This window comes from Lynx canadensis, chromosome B1, assembly GCF_007474595.2.
Source record: "Lynx canadensis isolate LIC74 chromosome B1, mLynCan4.pri.v2, whole genome shotgun sequence".
NCBI classification, from domain to species: domain Eukaryota; kingdom Metazoa; phylum Chordata; class Mammalia; order Carnivora; family Felidae; genus Lynx; species Lynx canadensis.
The window spans coordinates 162,840,006-162,857,368 of record NC_044306.2 but is presented as its reverse complement, the minus strand read 5'-3'; the positions used below and the strand labels follow the sequence as shown (position 1 = coordinate 162,857,368).

At 40.1% G+C, this 17,363-nt stretch overlaps 1 protein-coding gene across 2 annotated transcripts in view; it reads right to left on the bottom strand.

Moving 5' to 3' along the window:
* The window catches only part of CHIC2 (cysteine rich hydrophobic domain 2), a 54,050-nt gene extending 37,233 nt beyond the window's left edge, over window positions 1–16,817 (bottom strand). The window contains exon 1 of one of the 2 annotated variants that reach the window (XM_030313872.1): window positions 16,361–16,817. In XM_030313872.1, coding sequence (XP_030169732.1) covers window positions 16,361–16,479 — 119 coding nt within the window. In that variant the 5' untranslated portion in view covers window positions 16,480–16,817. Of the gene's footprint in view, window positions 1–12,030; window positions 13,478–16,360 lie in introns of those variants that run through there. The other variant, XM_030313873.1, reaches the window with a different exon arrangement.
* Window positions 16,818–17,363: the final 546 nt, after the last annotated feature.

The following is a 17,363-nucleotide window of genomic DNA, read 5'->3' as shown; positions in this document are numbered from 1 at the left end:
TTGGCAAATGTCTTTTTTTCTTTAAGTTTATTTATTTTGAGAGAGCGCGAATGGGGGAGGGGCAAGGGGGTGAGAGAGAATCACAAGCAGGCTCCTCAAAGTCAGCACGGAGCCCAGGGCGGGGCTTAAACTCACAAACTGTGAGATTATGACCGGAACCAAAATCAAGAGCCAATGCTTAACCAACCGAGCCACCCAGGCATCCCTAGAGTGGGCAATGTCCTATTTGGCACAGGCTACAGCAAATAACTCCTTAGCAATGTCTTTGAGTTCTGCTTTGATTTTTGTTTGTTTGTTTAATTCTAGGCCAACCAAAGCAATACCGTCAGATAGTTTTAAGAAAATCATCTTATTTTATTAAGTAAGAAAAGTCACACTTCATGTGTGTTAATATAACTGCAAAGTATCTTAAATGGTTTTGATGTGACCTAGATCACTTAATTTTGATGTTACCTTAGTTCCAGTTTCAGGGGGTTTTAAGTTTGCCAGGAAGTGGGGTCTGTTAGCAATGAAAATGAGTTATATGTTTCAGCTTAACTTGACCACATTATAAATTACTGCTTTTATTATAAATTACTTACTTTTATCCATTATGTTCCTCCAAGTTTAAAGTCTTTAAATATGGCAAAATATAATTTCCTTTATTCTAAATCAAAGGACAATTGGCTCTGGACAGTACTGAAAAGGCCAAATTTCGTCTTCTACAATGCCAATTTGATATGCTTGAAAAAGAGCAATGGGTAGGAAGCTGAACTGCCTTCAAGCCTAATAACCTAACATTGTATTGATCCAAAAAAGCTGCAAGTAACAATAATTTCAAAAGATATGATTCAGGGTGGGTGGCATCTTAATTCAGTTATCTACAAAGACTAATATATGAATACAACAAAAAAATATTTGTCAAGAGGTCTTAAGATAGAAAATACCATGTACTGCTATGAAACTTTAAGTCATTACAACCAGGGGCACCTGCCTGGCTCCTGTAGAGCATGCAACTCCTGATCTTGGGGTTGTGAGTTTGAGCCCAACACTGGGTATAGAGATTACTTACAAATAAACTCTTTTTTAAATTTTTTTTTTTTCCAATGTGTATTTATTTTTGGGACAGAGAGAGACAGAGCATGAACGGGGGAGGGGCAGAGTGAGAGGGAGACACAGAATCGGAAACAGGCTCCAGGCTCCGAGCCATCAGCCCGGAGCCCGACGCGGGGCTCGAACTCACGGACCGCGAGATCGTGACCTGGCTGAAGTCGGACGCTTAACCGACTGTGCCACCCAGGCGCCCCACAAATAAACTCTTTAAAAAAGTAAATAGGGGTGCCTGGGTGGCTGAGTCGGTTAAGCATCCAACTTCGGCTCAGGTTATGATCTCATGGTTCATGGGTTCGAGCCCCATGTCAGGCTCTGTGCGGACAGATCAGAGCCTGGAGCTTGCTTCGGATTCTGAGTGTGTGGGTCTCTCTCTCTCTCTCTCTCTCTCTGCCCCTCCCCCCCCCACACACGCTCTTTCTCAAAAATAAAGTAAATAAATAAATAAAATTAATTAATTAATTATAACCATTCTAGAAATCAATTTGGCATTACAAACATTTAAACCTTTGTCCCAGTAATTTCTTTTTCAGTACTCTAACCTAAAATATAATCTGAGGGGTGACTGGGTGGCTCAGTCGGTTGAGCATCTGACTCTTAATTTCGGTTCAGGTCATGATTCCAGGGTACTGGGATCAAGCTAACCTAAGCGTGGAGCCTGCTTGGGATTCTCTCTCCCCCTGCACTTCTCTCCAGCTCACATGCTTGCTTGCTCTCTCTATAAAATAAAAAAATAAATAATTTAAAAAGAAAGAAAAATAATCTAATGTGGATAAAATAACAGGCATAAACAAGTTCCCTGAAACTTTATTCACAATAGAGAAAAATAAACATAATAACATTACGGGAATGTTAAGTAACTTTTAGTATCTCAATATAACAGAATATTAGACAACTATTAAAAATGAAGTTTGCAAACAACATAGGAGATACATATACAATACTATTAAGTAAAAAAATACAAAGCTGCACATACACTATGATTTTAATTGTAAAGAAAAAAAACTTACAAAATAACAGAAACCTTCAGAGTACAATTTGATTGTAAGAGTCAAAAACATACACATACCTTTTGACCCAGTAATTCTCCCTCTAGAAATGTATCAGAAGAAAATAATTACAGTTGGCACAAATATGTTAATAAATAATCAAGTCTTCTAGAGCGTTATTTTGGTATGAGTATTAAATGTTTTATTTGTTGTTTCTTAAAATAAGATCTAATTTTCAGATGTACTATAGTTGCTAAATAAATACTTTAAAAGCGTTTAATAATATACAATACCATTATAATTTTTTTCTATATGAATCTATTTGGTATTAACTAGGTAACTTATCATAAGTAAACATAAAAAAAAACATAAAAAAAGTTTGGGTTCACTAATCAACAGTTTTTCTGAATGCATTTCAACCTTTTCTATAGTTCAAGCCTATATAATATCCAGTCTTGGGACACCTGGCTGGCTCAGAGAATGCAACCCTTGATCTTAGGGTTGTTAGTTAGAGCCCCATACTGGGTGTAAAGATTACTTAAAAATAAAATCTTAAAAAATATATATCCGTGGCACCTGGATGGCTCAGTCAGTTAAGCATCCGACTCTTGATCTCAGCTGAGGTCTTGATCTCAGGGTCTTGAGTTCAAGCCCCATGATGGGCTCTGCGCTGGGCATGGAACCCACTTCAAAAAAAAAAAAAAAAAAATCCAGTCCTTTTTGCCTCCATTTTTAATTCTTCCATGTTCCTTATATCTTCTCACATTAATGTCTCTTATAATTCACTAATGCACTGTTATTTTGAGTTGAATCATGTTTTGATCTCATGACGAATTTTGTTTTTGAAATACAGAACTGCAAGAATCTGACTGCTTCATCTTGTTTTGTATTTATTTTCCTTGCTTCTCAGTTGCAGTGCTATTTTTTGACAGTGAAAATTCTCAAATACTAGAAATGTCCTACAATTACATTAACGATAATATATCCATCTGAAAAGACACTGTGTAGCTCAAAACCACGTATACTAAAGAGAAGTCTGTTACTCTGAGTGCCTGACCAGGAGTTCCCTATGCTCTGGTGAATTAGACCACAAATGGGCATCTGATTTTAGAACCGCTAATCCCTGGGCTAGCTAGCAGCATGTGGGACGGAGGCCCAACAAACCCGCCCAACTTAGACAACATTCACTAATTCAGTCTGATCCTCTTTCTCGAGGTGTCTATCTACACAGGAGACAATAGTTGGTAACATGAAGCTTCAACTGAAGCCAAGATACAGTAAAGCCATGAATAAGTAGAAGTAAGGAATAAGCTGAGGCCAACAGTAAGCAGATACAACAAGAGAGGGGAAAAGCTCTCTGCCAGTTCACACTGCAACACCACAAGCTCCAACTGAAAGTAAGTAAGTCATTGTGATAGACCATTAGACCAGGGAGCAAAGGACACATGCTATTGAGAAAAATAACAGAATAACCTCATAGCCAGACTGCACTATATCCAAAAATATTAATATTCCAGTCTCCTTGAAGCCTGGCTGTACAGTGACAAATGCCTCCTGTCTTCCTTAGTGTCCATGCATTCTTACAATAAGTTTCCACTGCCTACGGTCCTCTGAATGATTCTGTTCTCTGAAATCTAATAGAGTCTCATATTTCATACTTTAAGAACCCATAGTGACATTGGCATATTTTCCTAATGTCAAATGAAAAATGTAGAATACAAAAGACTTTTAAGTATGGTCTCAATTTTTTTAATAAAAATATTTACATACACAGAGAAAAATTTTAAAAGATAAGCCATCGAAATATTAATAGCGGTTAATCATAGGCAATTACCATATAGGTGATATTTCACTTCTAATATTTTCAAGTTTTCTAAAATTTCTATAATAACATATATTGCTATTTTAAACTAAAAAAGAGATTCCTAGAAAGAAAAATTTAATAAGGACTAGAAACAAATACACCAAAATATTAAATGACCTTGGTCTCTTGCTGATTATAGACAGTTTATTTTCTGCTTCACTGAGAAGTATTACTTTCCAATTTTTAACTAATCTTTGTTTTTCACTATAATTAGAAAAGAGTAAAAAAAAAAAAAAAAAAAAAAAAAAACAGAAGGGACGCCTGGATGGCTCAGTCAGTTAAGCGTCCAGCTTCAGCTCAGGACATGATCTCACGGTTCATGAGTTCCAGCCCCACATCGGGCTCTCTGCTGTTAGCACAGAACCCATTTTGGATCCTCTGTCCACCCACCCACCCCTGCTTCTCTCCTGCTCACGCTGTCTCTTTCTCAAAGATAATAAAGTAAACATAAAAAAAAATCTGTAGCATAATGCTCCATTTAAAATCAATCAATCAATCAAAGGATCACTATGTCAGATGTACTAAGAAGACTGTATAGGTTGAGAGGCAAAGGAAGCAGGGAGGGGGAAAAATTTAAGTGTACAGCAGAAGAGAGACGATGACAACTCACACCAGTAGTGGAGATGATAAAAAATGGTCCAATTTTGAATATGTTTTGAAGACAGAGCCAATGAATGATTTCTTGACAGCCTGGATGCAAGGAAAGAGAAAGAGGGACTTTAAGGATGTATCAAAGATGTTTTTAATCTAAACAAATAGGATGCCAGATCTGCCATCAACTGAGAATCAAAAGACTGCAGTTGAAATTAATTTGGGGAAAAGATTATGAAATCAGTTTTGGCTATTCTGGATCTTGAGACACTCAACCTGTACAAAACTAGACTCACAGAATTTTATTTTCCTATTGATATGACAAGCTCTATGAACATATGAACTAGAACTTTCAAACTGAACACAGGGGGAGTTATGAGGATGGCAAGTGAAGACAACATTTATTTCCTAATGTTGAACTCTGAGTTCAACGGAATCAGTTTTTTAGCTATTTTGGAAGATTAAGTCATAACTATAGAGAAAATTAACAGTTTAATGCATAAAAGCCACACTTTAAATTCATCTGGCTGTCTCGATAGACATCAGAATATCAATGTGGCTCAAGGAGGAAGGGACAGAACTGAAAGTGCAGTGTTTATTTACCCAGAAGATATAGAATCCCTGGTGTTGGGAGACATATACACATGCATCTCAGAACACATCTAAAAATTTTAACTGTGTGACCAAATTCTGAATATCTGGGGTTCATCCAACTCTGTAAAAGTACAATCTTTTTCTTTTTAAATGTTTATTTATTTTGAGAGAGAGAGAGTGTGCATGCTGGGGAGGGGAAGAAAGAGGGAGAGAGAATCCCAAGCAGGCTCTATGCTGCCAGTGCAGAGCCCAATGTGGGGCTTGAACTCATGAAGTGCAAGATCATGACCTGAGCTGAATCAAGAGTCAGATGCTTAACCGACTGAGTCACCCAGGCACCCCGTGAAAGTACAATTTTACTAATAAACTTGTGAAATCAAGACTTAATTAAATCATTTATTAATTCACTCATCACTATATAGTTCCATAATATTCTAGCATTAGAATTTTACTAATTTTCAATTATTAAGATTATATTTTCAAGTATTTATAGATGTTTACATATGTTGTTAAACAATGGCAGTTATGTAATATATATTGATTAAACTTAATGGTATTGACTTCTGATGATATAGGAATTCAATTAATCTAACTCAACTATCTAATTTATACATACGTTAGAATATTCTTCACGCTTACATAAATTGTATGAGCAACACAATAATGATAAATTATGGGGGCGCCTGAATGGCTCAGTCTGTTAAGCATCTGGCTCTTGATTCCAGCTCAGGTCATGGTCTCATGGTTAGTGAGACTGAGCCCCCTGTAGGGCTCTGCACCGACAGCACAGAGCCTGCTTAGGATTCTCTCTCTCCATCTCTCTCTGCCCCTCCCCCACTCTTGCACAAGCATGCTTGCTCTCTCTCTCTCAAAATAAACATTTCAAAAATAATGATAAATTACGTTCATTTAAGAATATGTGGTTGAACTGGATTACAGTATAAACTACCAAAAGTATCAATTTCAAGTGACATTTACAATTGAATAGTTTAGAAAGAGCAGAAAAAGAAGGTTAGTATACAGGAATTCCTTTACTAGACTTAACCAAGGACTCCACTGTAACTACAACACAAATTCAAAGAGAAAAAAAAAAAGGAGCTCTTGCAGGAAGCATACACACACACACACACACACACACACACACTAAAAAACAACAACAGGGGTAGCTTACCCCAAAGTCCAACCAACTCTAACCTAAATAAGTTTAGGTTTACTTAGATGGTAGGACCCTATGTAAATGAGAGGCTGGAGAAGAGCTTAAGGAGAAAACGAATCATCAGCCCAGGCCTTTGTGAGAAAATTTCATCCACTGTGTACTCAATTTCACTTTAAGTGTCAAGACTTTAAAAGCACAGTCTTTTCTTCCAGTCTAATAGACAGATCATTGTCAAACACCACACGTCTTGTCGTTGAAGGGTAAGACCTGACAAAGTTCCTCGCTTCCAAATCTATGATCTTGTGGGAAAGCCCCTCTCCACTTCCGACACAGGCTGTCCTCTTGGCACGTGAGCTGCCCTGTGGCAGCAGAACAGGAAATGCAGGTATGTCATCAAGACAGTCGCGTCTACAGTCAGGGAAGCCACAGGTCTCCGACCTCACTCTTTACAAAGCAAAACAAAAAACACAAAGCAAAATAGAAAATGAGATGGGAACGAGACAGCCAAAGCAGTTACTGCTATTTTTTCCGGCTCTCACAGGAAAGTTGCGAAATTTGATGACCTCTAGACAGAACCGTAACACCTCCTTTATCAAAAGACTATCACCACCATCATATCTCATCTACACCATTCAAAAGCCTTATGAATGCGGTTTCAGTCTAATCCCTCTACCATCCTTTCCTGCCCCTACGGACCTCACCGACCTCATTTCAAGGCACCGTCCCCTTAAACCCCCTACATTCACCGCAGTTCACAAGTAGCTTTTCAGCATCTCAGGCCAGCCAGACTTATTTTACTGTTCTCCACACCCGGGATGCTCTTCACAGAACTCTTTCGCCCTTCCTAAATGTTACTCCTCAGGGAGCTTCTCCCTAACCACGTTATTTTCAGTCACAGCACCCTACCGGGCTCCTTCACAGCAATGTGCTCCGACATAATTTGTCTCTTAACCGTAAGCTCCAGGAGGACAGAGGAACTATGTGTTTTATTCATAACTATGTACCTAGAGTCTCGCATAACACCTTAACACAAAATCTGATAAATGTTTGTTAAACTACTTATCAGGAAACTTTAGTAAGACAGCTGAGAATGGGGGCGCCTGGGTGGCTCAGTTGATTGAGCATTTGACTTTGGCTCAAATGACGATCTCACTTTCCATGGGTTCGAGCCCTGCGTTGGGCTCTGTGCTGACACTCAGAGCCTGGAACCAGTGTCAGATTCTGTGTCTCCCTCTCTCTCTGCCCCTCCCTGGCTCACGCTCTGTGTCTCTCTCACACACTCTCTCAATAATAAACAAACATTAAAAAAAAAAAAAAAAGACAGCTGAAAATGAAGGATTAAGCAAAAAATTCTCTGATTAAACAAATATCTTAAAACTCAAGGATCTAAATCCAGCACCCAGAACCAACTACTCTTACTTTATTCATAGTTCTAATAATGTTGGTTGTCTCATTCTCAACCTACAGTTCATCCATTAGATAAAGAAGGTATATAGAAAAGAAAAGCCCACACATATGGAATTTAAAATAAAGTGCCATTTAGAGAAGATCCTCAGGATGCCTCAGTGGCTCATTCGGTTAAGCATCCGACTTCGGCTCAGGTCAGATCTTGCGGTTCCTGAGTTCGAGCCCAGCCTCGGGCTCTGTGCTGACAGCTCAGAGCCTGGAGCCCCCTTCGGATTCTACCTCTCCCTCTCTCTCTGCCCCTCCCCCGCTCACACTCTGTTTCTTTCTCTCTCTCTCTCTCTCTCTCTCTCTCTCTCTCTCAAAAACAAATAAACATTTGAAAACATTTTTATAAAAGAGAAGATTCTCAAACTCCAAAATAACTCAAGAACCCCTAAGACTATGACTGTGTACCAACCTGATAATATCTGCTTTTGATTAAATGTTTCCTCAACACAATGAGATAATTCTGATTTATGGTCAGGATCTTGTTTTACTTTTATTTTTTAAATTTCTTTTATATTTTTTTTTTTTTTTTGAGAGACAGAGTGCGAGCAGAGGAGGGGCAGAGAGAGAGGGAGACACAGAATCCAAAGCAGGCTCCAGGCTGAGCTGTCAGCACAGAGCCCGATGCAGGGCTCAAACTCATGAGCCTTCGAACCATGAGATCATGACCTCAGCCGAAGTCGGCTGCTTAACTGACTGAGCCACCAGGATCTTGTTTTAAAGTAGGAAAGCATATGTTACCTTTTATATGGATTTCCAGGAAAATGGTAAATATTAGCCAAAAATGTGCACAAAAGCATAAATATCAAAATATGTAATAAGTAATAATTTGCTGTATTTCTACTGTGGGCACATGACATTAGATAAATTATTTCTGACTCTCACACCTAATCTTTGAGGTAGACCTTACTTATCCCTTTTGCAGATGAGGAAACTAAAGTTCAAAAATGTTAACGGTTACAGTTAGGTTACAGTTAGGACGTATCTGAGAATTAAAACTAATCTGCTTAACATCAAAGACCATACTCTTTCCGCATATCATCAATTGCTTCTAAATGTGTCTGATATGAGAATTACCTAAGCTCTTATTAAAAATAAAAATTCCCGGGGACACCTGGGTGGCTCAGTTGGTTAAGTGCCCAACTCTTGATTTCGGCTCAGGTTGTGATCTCACAGTTTGTGGGGTTGAGCCCCGAATCAGGCTCCACGCTGACAGCACAGAGCCTACTTAGAATGGATTCTCTCCCGTCTCTCTGCCCCTCCCCAGCTTGTGTGCAATCTCTCTCTCAAAATAAGTAAATAGGGGCGCCTGGGTGGCGCAGTCGGTTAAGCGTCCGACTTCAGCCAGGTCACGATCTCGCGGTCCGGGAGTTCGAGCCCCGCGTCGGGCTCTGGGCTGATGGCTCGGAGCCTGGAGCCTGTTTCCGATTCTGTGTCTCCCTCTCTCTCTGCCCCTCCCCCGTTCATGCTCTGTCTCTCTGTCCCAAAAATAAATAAACGTTGAAAAAAATTAAAAAAAAAAAAAAGTAAATAAACGTTAAAAAGAAAATAAAAATTCCTAGACTCTTCTCCTTAAAGATTCCGACTGGTGGAGAACCTAAAATGTGTATTTTTCAAAATGCTCTTGGGTGCCTGGGTGGCTCAGTCAGTTTAGCGTCCAACTCTTGGTTTCGGCTCAGGTCATGATCTCACGGTCTGTGAATTCAAATCCTCCATCAGGCTCTGTGCTGGCAGCCTACATGGAGCCCGCTTGGGATTCTCTCTCTCTCCCTCTCTCTACCCCTCCCCCCACCCCCAAATGAATTAATAAACCTTAAAATAAAAAATAAAATAAAATACTCTCAGTGATTCTGATAATCAGGCAAGTTGAAGAAATCCTGCATTGGGCAGGGGCACCTGGGTGGCTCAGTCAGTTAGGCGTTAGACTTTAGCTCAAGTCGTGATCTCCCAGTCTGTGAGTTCGAGCCCCATGTCAGCCTCTGTGCCGACAGCTCTGAGCCTGGAGCCTGCTTTGGATCTTGTGTCTCCCTCTCTCTCTCTGCCGATCCCCCACTTGAACTGTCTATGTTTCTCTCTCTCTCTCTCTCAAATAAAAAAAAAAACAAGAAGGAAATCTGCATTGGGACTAAGCTAGACTACATGAATGGTGAAAGTCTGGCTTAAGATTTGATTTTATAAAGGGATTCTGAAACAAATTATGAAAAGTCACAAAAAAAAATGTTAAACAGAAGATACTAAAGTAAGGATACTTAAAAGTATCTGTTGCTAAATGTTATATTTAAAGCCTAATTTTATTGAGAATAAAATCTTAAGTAGCTTTATAGTTTAGAAAGCTAAGCCAGGCATAGATACTACAGGGAGTAAAAGATCCTGGGCCTTTAACCTATTCCTAATAAGGACTATAAACTCAGGCTGCCTGGATGGCTCATTCGGTTGAGCACCCAACTCCTGATTTCATCTCAGGTCATGATCCTAGGGTTGTGGGATCGAGCTTCGTATTAGGTTCCATGCTGAGCATGAAGCCTACTTAACATTTTCTCTCCCTCTGCCCCTCTCCCCCCACTCCCACACGCTCACGATGGCACTCTCTAAAATAAATAAATAAATAAATGAAGGAATATAAACTCAATCTGGAGTTTAGGAGTAGCTCTCAAAGTAAAAATATTACTCTTTAGAGAAATATTATTATTCAAGGTAATGTTATCTAGAATAGTATTTAAGTAATTATAATTTCATAGAACTAATTTTCACCATTTAGTCCCTGTATTGCACTTAGCTAGTCACATAAAATTTTAAGCATTAGTCAATTTCACATCTGTTAATAGGCAGAAATCCAACACTAAACTGTTTACACTGAAACACCATGTAAATTTCAAATTCAAATACAGTAAAATTTTGAAACTTCAGCTTACGGCCATAATCCTCATTTCTTCAAGAAAGTTTACCCACTGAGAAGTTTTGGTAGCTGATCCAATTAAAGTGTTTAGCATTCTTTTTCTTTGTGTTAGTTACCAAAGATATGTTCAACTCTATATTCTAAATCAAACTAATTTCCTTTGAAATAACGAGTAAGAAAAATCTCTGAGGAAAAAATATCTTACCTTAATTTTACAATTTCCTTATAATTATCAATTAAAAAAAAAAGGAAGCCAGTTATCATTTGAATATGATTTTATAAGAGTTCTATTGTAAAACACTGTTTGCCTTCATCAGGAGGTTCAGGAAAGAAAACAGTTACTCCTTTGGCAATTCTGACAAGATCCAAAGATGTATGCAATTATCTCATTTATTTAGCAAACATTTTAGGACCCATAAAATTCCAGACACTAGATTAAATAGTGGAGAAATACAAACTAATAACCACAATTCCTGCCTTCAAACAACTTCACAGCCTTATGGAGAAAGATCAATAATGTCTTAAAAAAAAAAATCTCAGAACAAAAGTTTAATCTTTAAAAATGGAATACACCTGCGGCACCTGGGTGGCTCAGTCGGTTAAGCATCCGACTTTGGCTCAGGTCATATCTCCCGGTTTGTGGGTTCGAGCCCCATGTCGGGCTCTGTGCTAACAGCTCAGAGCCTGGAGCGTTTTGGATTCTGTGTCTCCTCCTCTCTATGCCCCTCCCCTGCTCATGCTCTATCTCTCTCTGTCTCTCAATATTAAATAAACATTAAAAAAATATTTTTTAATAAATAAAATAAAATAAAATAAAATAAAATAAAATAAAAATGGAATACACCTTACATATCATGCTGGGTGGGGGAGAAAAGGTGAAAGCTATGAAGTTAAAAAACTTGTTTAACTGAAGTGATTCTATTATTTGGGAAAATCACATTCAGATCTCCTGTTGCTAACTACAGCATCTGGTAGCAGTCTTGGAATACTGATACATTTCAAGATAGACCATTTTTTATTAACTCTACCATTTGAAAGGTCAACGTGTTCTTGTGATGTCTCCTATGCAAAGATTTTTTTTTTTTTTAATTTTTTTTTTTTTTCAACGTTTATTTATTTTTTGGGACAGAGAGAGACAGAGCATGAACGGGGGAGGGGCAGAGAGAGAGGGAGACACAGAATCGGAAACAGGCTCCAGGCTCCGAGCCATCAGCCCAGAGCCCGACGCGGGGCTCGAACTCACGGACCGCGAGATCGTGACCTGGCTGAAGTCGGACGCTCAACCGACTGCGCCACCCAGGCGCCCCTCCTATGCAAAGATTTTATTGCACCCCAAAGTAGTTTCCAAGCTTTTTCATTTCAAGCCCCATTCTATATCTTTCAATTTTCCATAGCATACCTGACATGAAGACAAGCAAAGAGAGTGAGTTCCACAGCCATTGGTAAAAACTGGTACTGAAAAATGAGGAATTATTTGTGGAGATGGTAGGAAGATTATACCTCAGAGGAGAGTACATGAAGATACAATAATTTAGTGAAATTAAAAGAGAATAACATTATTAGAAACAAACCTTAGCAAAATAACTTGCCTCTTTGACAGGACTTAAGTTAGAAGTCAAAGATTATATATGCCCTAGGAAAGCCCCAAGTGTGATTCTGATATGGGAGGGCATTAAATGAGACAGAAGCAAATAATGTCGGTTATAATGATAGATCAGCTAGAAAATACTGGTCTAAAAACTATTTTTAAATTCTAAGTTTTAGATTAAATGCTTTAACACTGTCATCATTGTGAAAAATCAAAGTCTTCAACAATGATCACTATATTTTGACAAATCTACTGAAGAGTAAAAAACTTTATAATTTAAGAATATTAACCAATCTCGCCTATACCCCCTAATGAGATAATCACTTTCCCCTCATTTTCATTACATAATAAAATGAGAAAACTCTCTCTCTCTCTCTCTCTCACACACACACACACAGGAAATGTACTTTTAATTGAAGTGTGAACTCAAGTCTTAAATTCCATGCACATAAATGTTATGCAATAATAGGAACTTATTTCCCTCTTCCTTCAAATACCACCTTTCCTCAAAATATGCTTCTGTATAAGATTTCTCCCTGTTGGAGCTGCCACTCTGTTCCATATTGTTACATGCAAATCTAGCAATGAAGAAAATTATTAAACTTATCCAGAAGAATGTCAAAAAAGAATACTGATCATGATGGAAGTACAAAGTCTGATTTGCAATCGATGTAAAAATATTTGTGTTAAAAAACACATTAAAACAGACTTTGTTTACACAAATTGTTTTACATCCTTATATCCCAAAAATATGATTACACAATTATACCCCCAAAATAACCACGACCTGCCTACGTAGGAGAAAATGGAAGGTATCTTACTTTTTCACATCACTATACTGACATGCCAGATCATGTCACATGAGAATACAGTAATTTCTAAAATAAAGTAAGAGTAATACTGTAAAATGATTATTATGGTAGGGAGGAAAAAAGAGTGGAAATATTCAGGTATAAAGGTCTACTCAAAAGTGAAATCTATGAAAAACAAATATGGATGAATCGGTATGTTTTGAGATTGATCAGGATTACAGACGATTCAGGTGGCACTATCATTTACTTCCAAACCTGTAAGAGAAGACTGCTCTGAAGAGCTCCTTAGTTTAAAAAAAACAGGTAGGGTGGGAGCAGCAGCAGCTTTACTACAACTGTTTTAACAACTCTTATTTATATTTAAAGGTAAGAAAAACTGAACATGCTCAACAGTTATAGTAACCCATAAGAACCAATTTCAGGGGTGCCTGGGTAGCTCAGTCGGGTAAGCGTCCAACTTTGGTCAGGTCACGATCTCACAGCTTGTGGGTTCAAGCCCTGCATGGGGCTCTGTGCTGACAGCTCAGAGCCTGGAGCCTGCTTTGGATTCTCTTTCTCCATCTTTCTCTGCCCCCTCCCAGCTCGTGCTCGCTCTCTCTCGCTCTCTCTCTCTCAAAAATAAATAAACTTTAAAAAAATTTTTTTTAAAAAAGAGCCAATTTCAAAAACCTTATAGGCACTAAGTGGGCTACCCACGGGCATAGTATGCCAGTGAATTATGTATGACAGAGTCATGTAAAAAGTTTTGTATTACTATTACTATACTTATCTATGTCATTACAAAACAGGTTTAGGTTTTCAATGAAGATTCTCATTAATTTTCATGCAAATACTTCACATAGTAATTTAACCTCATATACATTGTTTAGAAATGGAAAAATAGGACTAAAGTCAATCACTGTTAGGTTTGAAAATGGCAGTTCGGATTTCTTAGTACTGTGCTTTACACTTATGTTTCTCAAAGTGGAACACTTTTAAATATAGAGGGTAACTAATGAAGGTTAGTATTTATTGGGCACAGTATCACACAATGTGATGATTTCCTGGCGTATACTGTCTCATTTAATCCTTAATAACCTTAAAAATTAAGGACTATAACGATCCCCACCGTAACTGAAGAGGCATAAATAATTTACCCAAGTGGCAGAGAGTAGATTTGAACCCAGAGCCTAGAACCAAGGTAATGGGGAAAAGAGGGAAAGTGACTGACAGAGATCACAGAAACATGAACTCCAGTGCAGAAAGGCATACTGCTTACTGGGGGCATGTAGTCCCCCCTCATACTCTGGATGAGAGGTTTTCAGCTCTGCCTGTACATTAGAATCACCTGTAGGACTTTCTAAACCAACATCCAGGCCTGGGACCTCACTCAGATACTAGGCCTTCAACTGGCCTGGCCCTGGGGAAAACGCAGCTTTTCTTGTTGTTGTTCTTTTGTTTAATTTCCACAGGTAATTTTAATGGGCGGTGAGATTGAAAACCACTAATAATCATTTCCCACCCCATTAACCTCTCTGAGTAGCCAACTACAATCAAATTTACTAATCACCTATTTAGTTCTGAGCACTTTATCTATTATATTTTCTATTTACCCAACAAAGTGCTTAGTTTTTCTTTTCCTTAAACAGAGGAAACATTATAACTCTAGCAGCACCTTTTTAAATAGGAAAAAATTGCCTGCTTTTCTTTAACAAGAGGAATTTAGGGGGGAAAGGCAGGGAGATAGCATCAAAGAGTTTGAAAAAAAAATCCCTTCTTTGTGCACACATACACTCATTAGGTTTAAAACAATGTAAAAAGAAAATAAATAAATAAATGTATGTATGTATGTATGTATGTATGTATGTAAAAAGGTCCTGAGTGTCAAACTAAAAAATTAAATGGCAGGCTATGAGACTAAAAAAGTTCTGTAATACATGTTAAAGAAAGATTTAATATCCATGAAACTTCTTAATTCTGCTGGAGATGACAGTTAAAATACTAAGGAACTGTTATTGTGGTGATAAATCCCATTGTCTTCCCATGGCACTGTGACAATGATTATGCAGTGTTTTTACCCTATTAAGTCACCTGAATACAGACTAACAGGTGCTAAAGAAATCAAAGCATTACATAAGCACACCCAAACAACAATATGGCTGGTCATATCACGTAGTGAGAAATACAAGGATTTTGCTGAAAATCTTCTATAAGGAGTCTTACCTTTTCACTAAAAGTTATTCACTGCACATCCCACTCACCCCACACCAAAAACGCAACGAAAACTGTTCCAGACAGTCTCGGATCTGCTGGCCCTTTTATTTTACTAGAAGGGTGTAGTGGGGAGATTTCTGACAAGCATACAAGTTTGATCTAGGATTTGAACAAGAGATCTAAAATGAAGAATATAAATACTTCAAGTTGTACACAACTCTGGACTTCTCAGACAAACATTACAAAACTTCCTGCTTCCGGACAGCTCATTATTTGGTTCAAGTCTTCACATTCCTTTATTAGTCATGACCTTTTTACAAAGCTCTCATTCCTTATTGTTTGAATAACATCGGACTTTTAAATGCTGCAAATCAGACTTACAGGAAGGAACCCTTATCAAATGAAGAAGCCATCCCAGAGTTCATGCCCAAAGGAGGCTCTGATTACAGAGAGAACTCAGTAACCCCAGCAGAGTGTGTCCAGCACGTAGATTTCTTTTTAAAAACTGGTAGTAAACACATATATCGTTCTGCAGATCTTAAATATAGGCTCATCCACACATTTTTATCATATACAATCACAGGAACCTGCATTTCCGCAGAAATTGACTCTGCAAGAAACTGGGAAGACCTGTGAGTATGTGTGAAAGGCACAGACACAACGGTGAACCACTCATTACCAATTGTCACTGGGGTCTCACATGGCCCAGATCTGGCCTCTGAGCCATATGTCACTAGGCTCAAAGGCACAGATGAGAGGAGAGAACCACAGGGTAACTGGAAGAGAAAACAAGGGGGAGGAACCTCATAAATACGTGTACTTCCACCCCGAAGCTGAAGAGGTGGCCCAAAGGGCAGACTCAAGAAAAACCTTCGCTCCTGGGATCCGTCACATCGCCCAGGCCTGTAGGGCCTGCTAAAGGGGGCGTGTGGGGGAGGAAGGGCAGTGTCTGTCCCCACTCCGGAGATCGAAACAAACGAAATTAAAGCAAGTTCTCACTTCCTGGTCGCCTACTCTTCCCGAAGGCCCCGACACAAGACGGACACCGGGGAAAGAGGGCTCCCGAGGAGTAAAGGGGGGGGGCCACCCCAGCCCTGCACCTTCCCGTCCTCGCCCTCCCCTCCTCCGGGCCTTACACGGTGACGTGACCGGAGCCGCGGACCACCACTGGGTCCGGCGAGTATTTGAGCAGCTGCTCCTCCAGGGCCCGCTCCTCGTCCTCCTCCTCCTCATAGATCTCGTCGAAATCCGCCATCCTGAGCCTCCGAGGCCCCCTGCCCAAAGGGGCCTGACTCCAGGGGCCGGGGCCGCGGCCGGGAAACGGGCAGGCGAGGCGGCGGAGGCTGAGGGGAGTCGCTGCCTCGGGCTCAGAGGCCGCGGAGTTCGCTCTTGGCTGCCTCGGCTCCGGCTACAGAGGAGATGGGGTCCCGGCCGTCGCCGCCGCCGCCGCCGCCATTACCATCAGCAATAACAACAACACAATGTCAACATCCGCCCAAGGGCCGACACCTCCACCAGTACCGCCGCTGCCGCCGCCGCCGCCGCAGCAGCAACTCAGGCAACCACAGCAACAGCCAGAGCCACCCGCAGCGGGAGCAGCCGGCTACGGCATCGCGAGACTTCCCGGGAGTGCGGTCGGGCGCGTGGGCGCGCGGGCGCGCGCGAACGTGTGGCCTCGCGCGCTCCCAGGGCGCCTTCCTTCCTTCCTCCGCTCCCACCCGGCGACGACGCTTCGGCAGCGCGCCCCCGCCGGCGCGGTCCCGCCCTCCAGCAAGTGAGTCCTGCAAAGGGCGGCTCCGAGGGCCCGGGGCGTTGATCCCGCCTGGAGGAATGGAGCCCGGAGTGTCTGTCCAATGGAGCACTTAATCACCCAAAGTAACCTCTACCCCAAACTACTAAAAACAAAAACCCTGGTTGGAATACAAAATTTATAGTGCGCGTTTGCCAGTTTATCTAATAGCTGAATCTCGCTTTTTGTCAGTGTTTTTAGTCTTGATGGAAGCCAGAGTCTGCACTTTCCCAATTTGAGGAGCCCAACAGAAACATTCCAAATGTTTTTGTCCACTTTGATAAAAGAATTTTCAAAACATGTCCAAACTGAAACATCATGTCCCATCATCCCCTTAAATACAGGCCAAT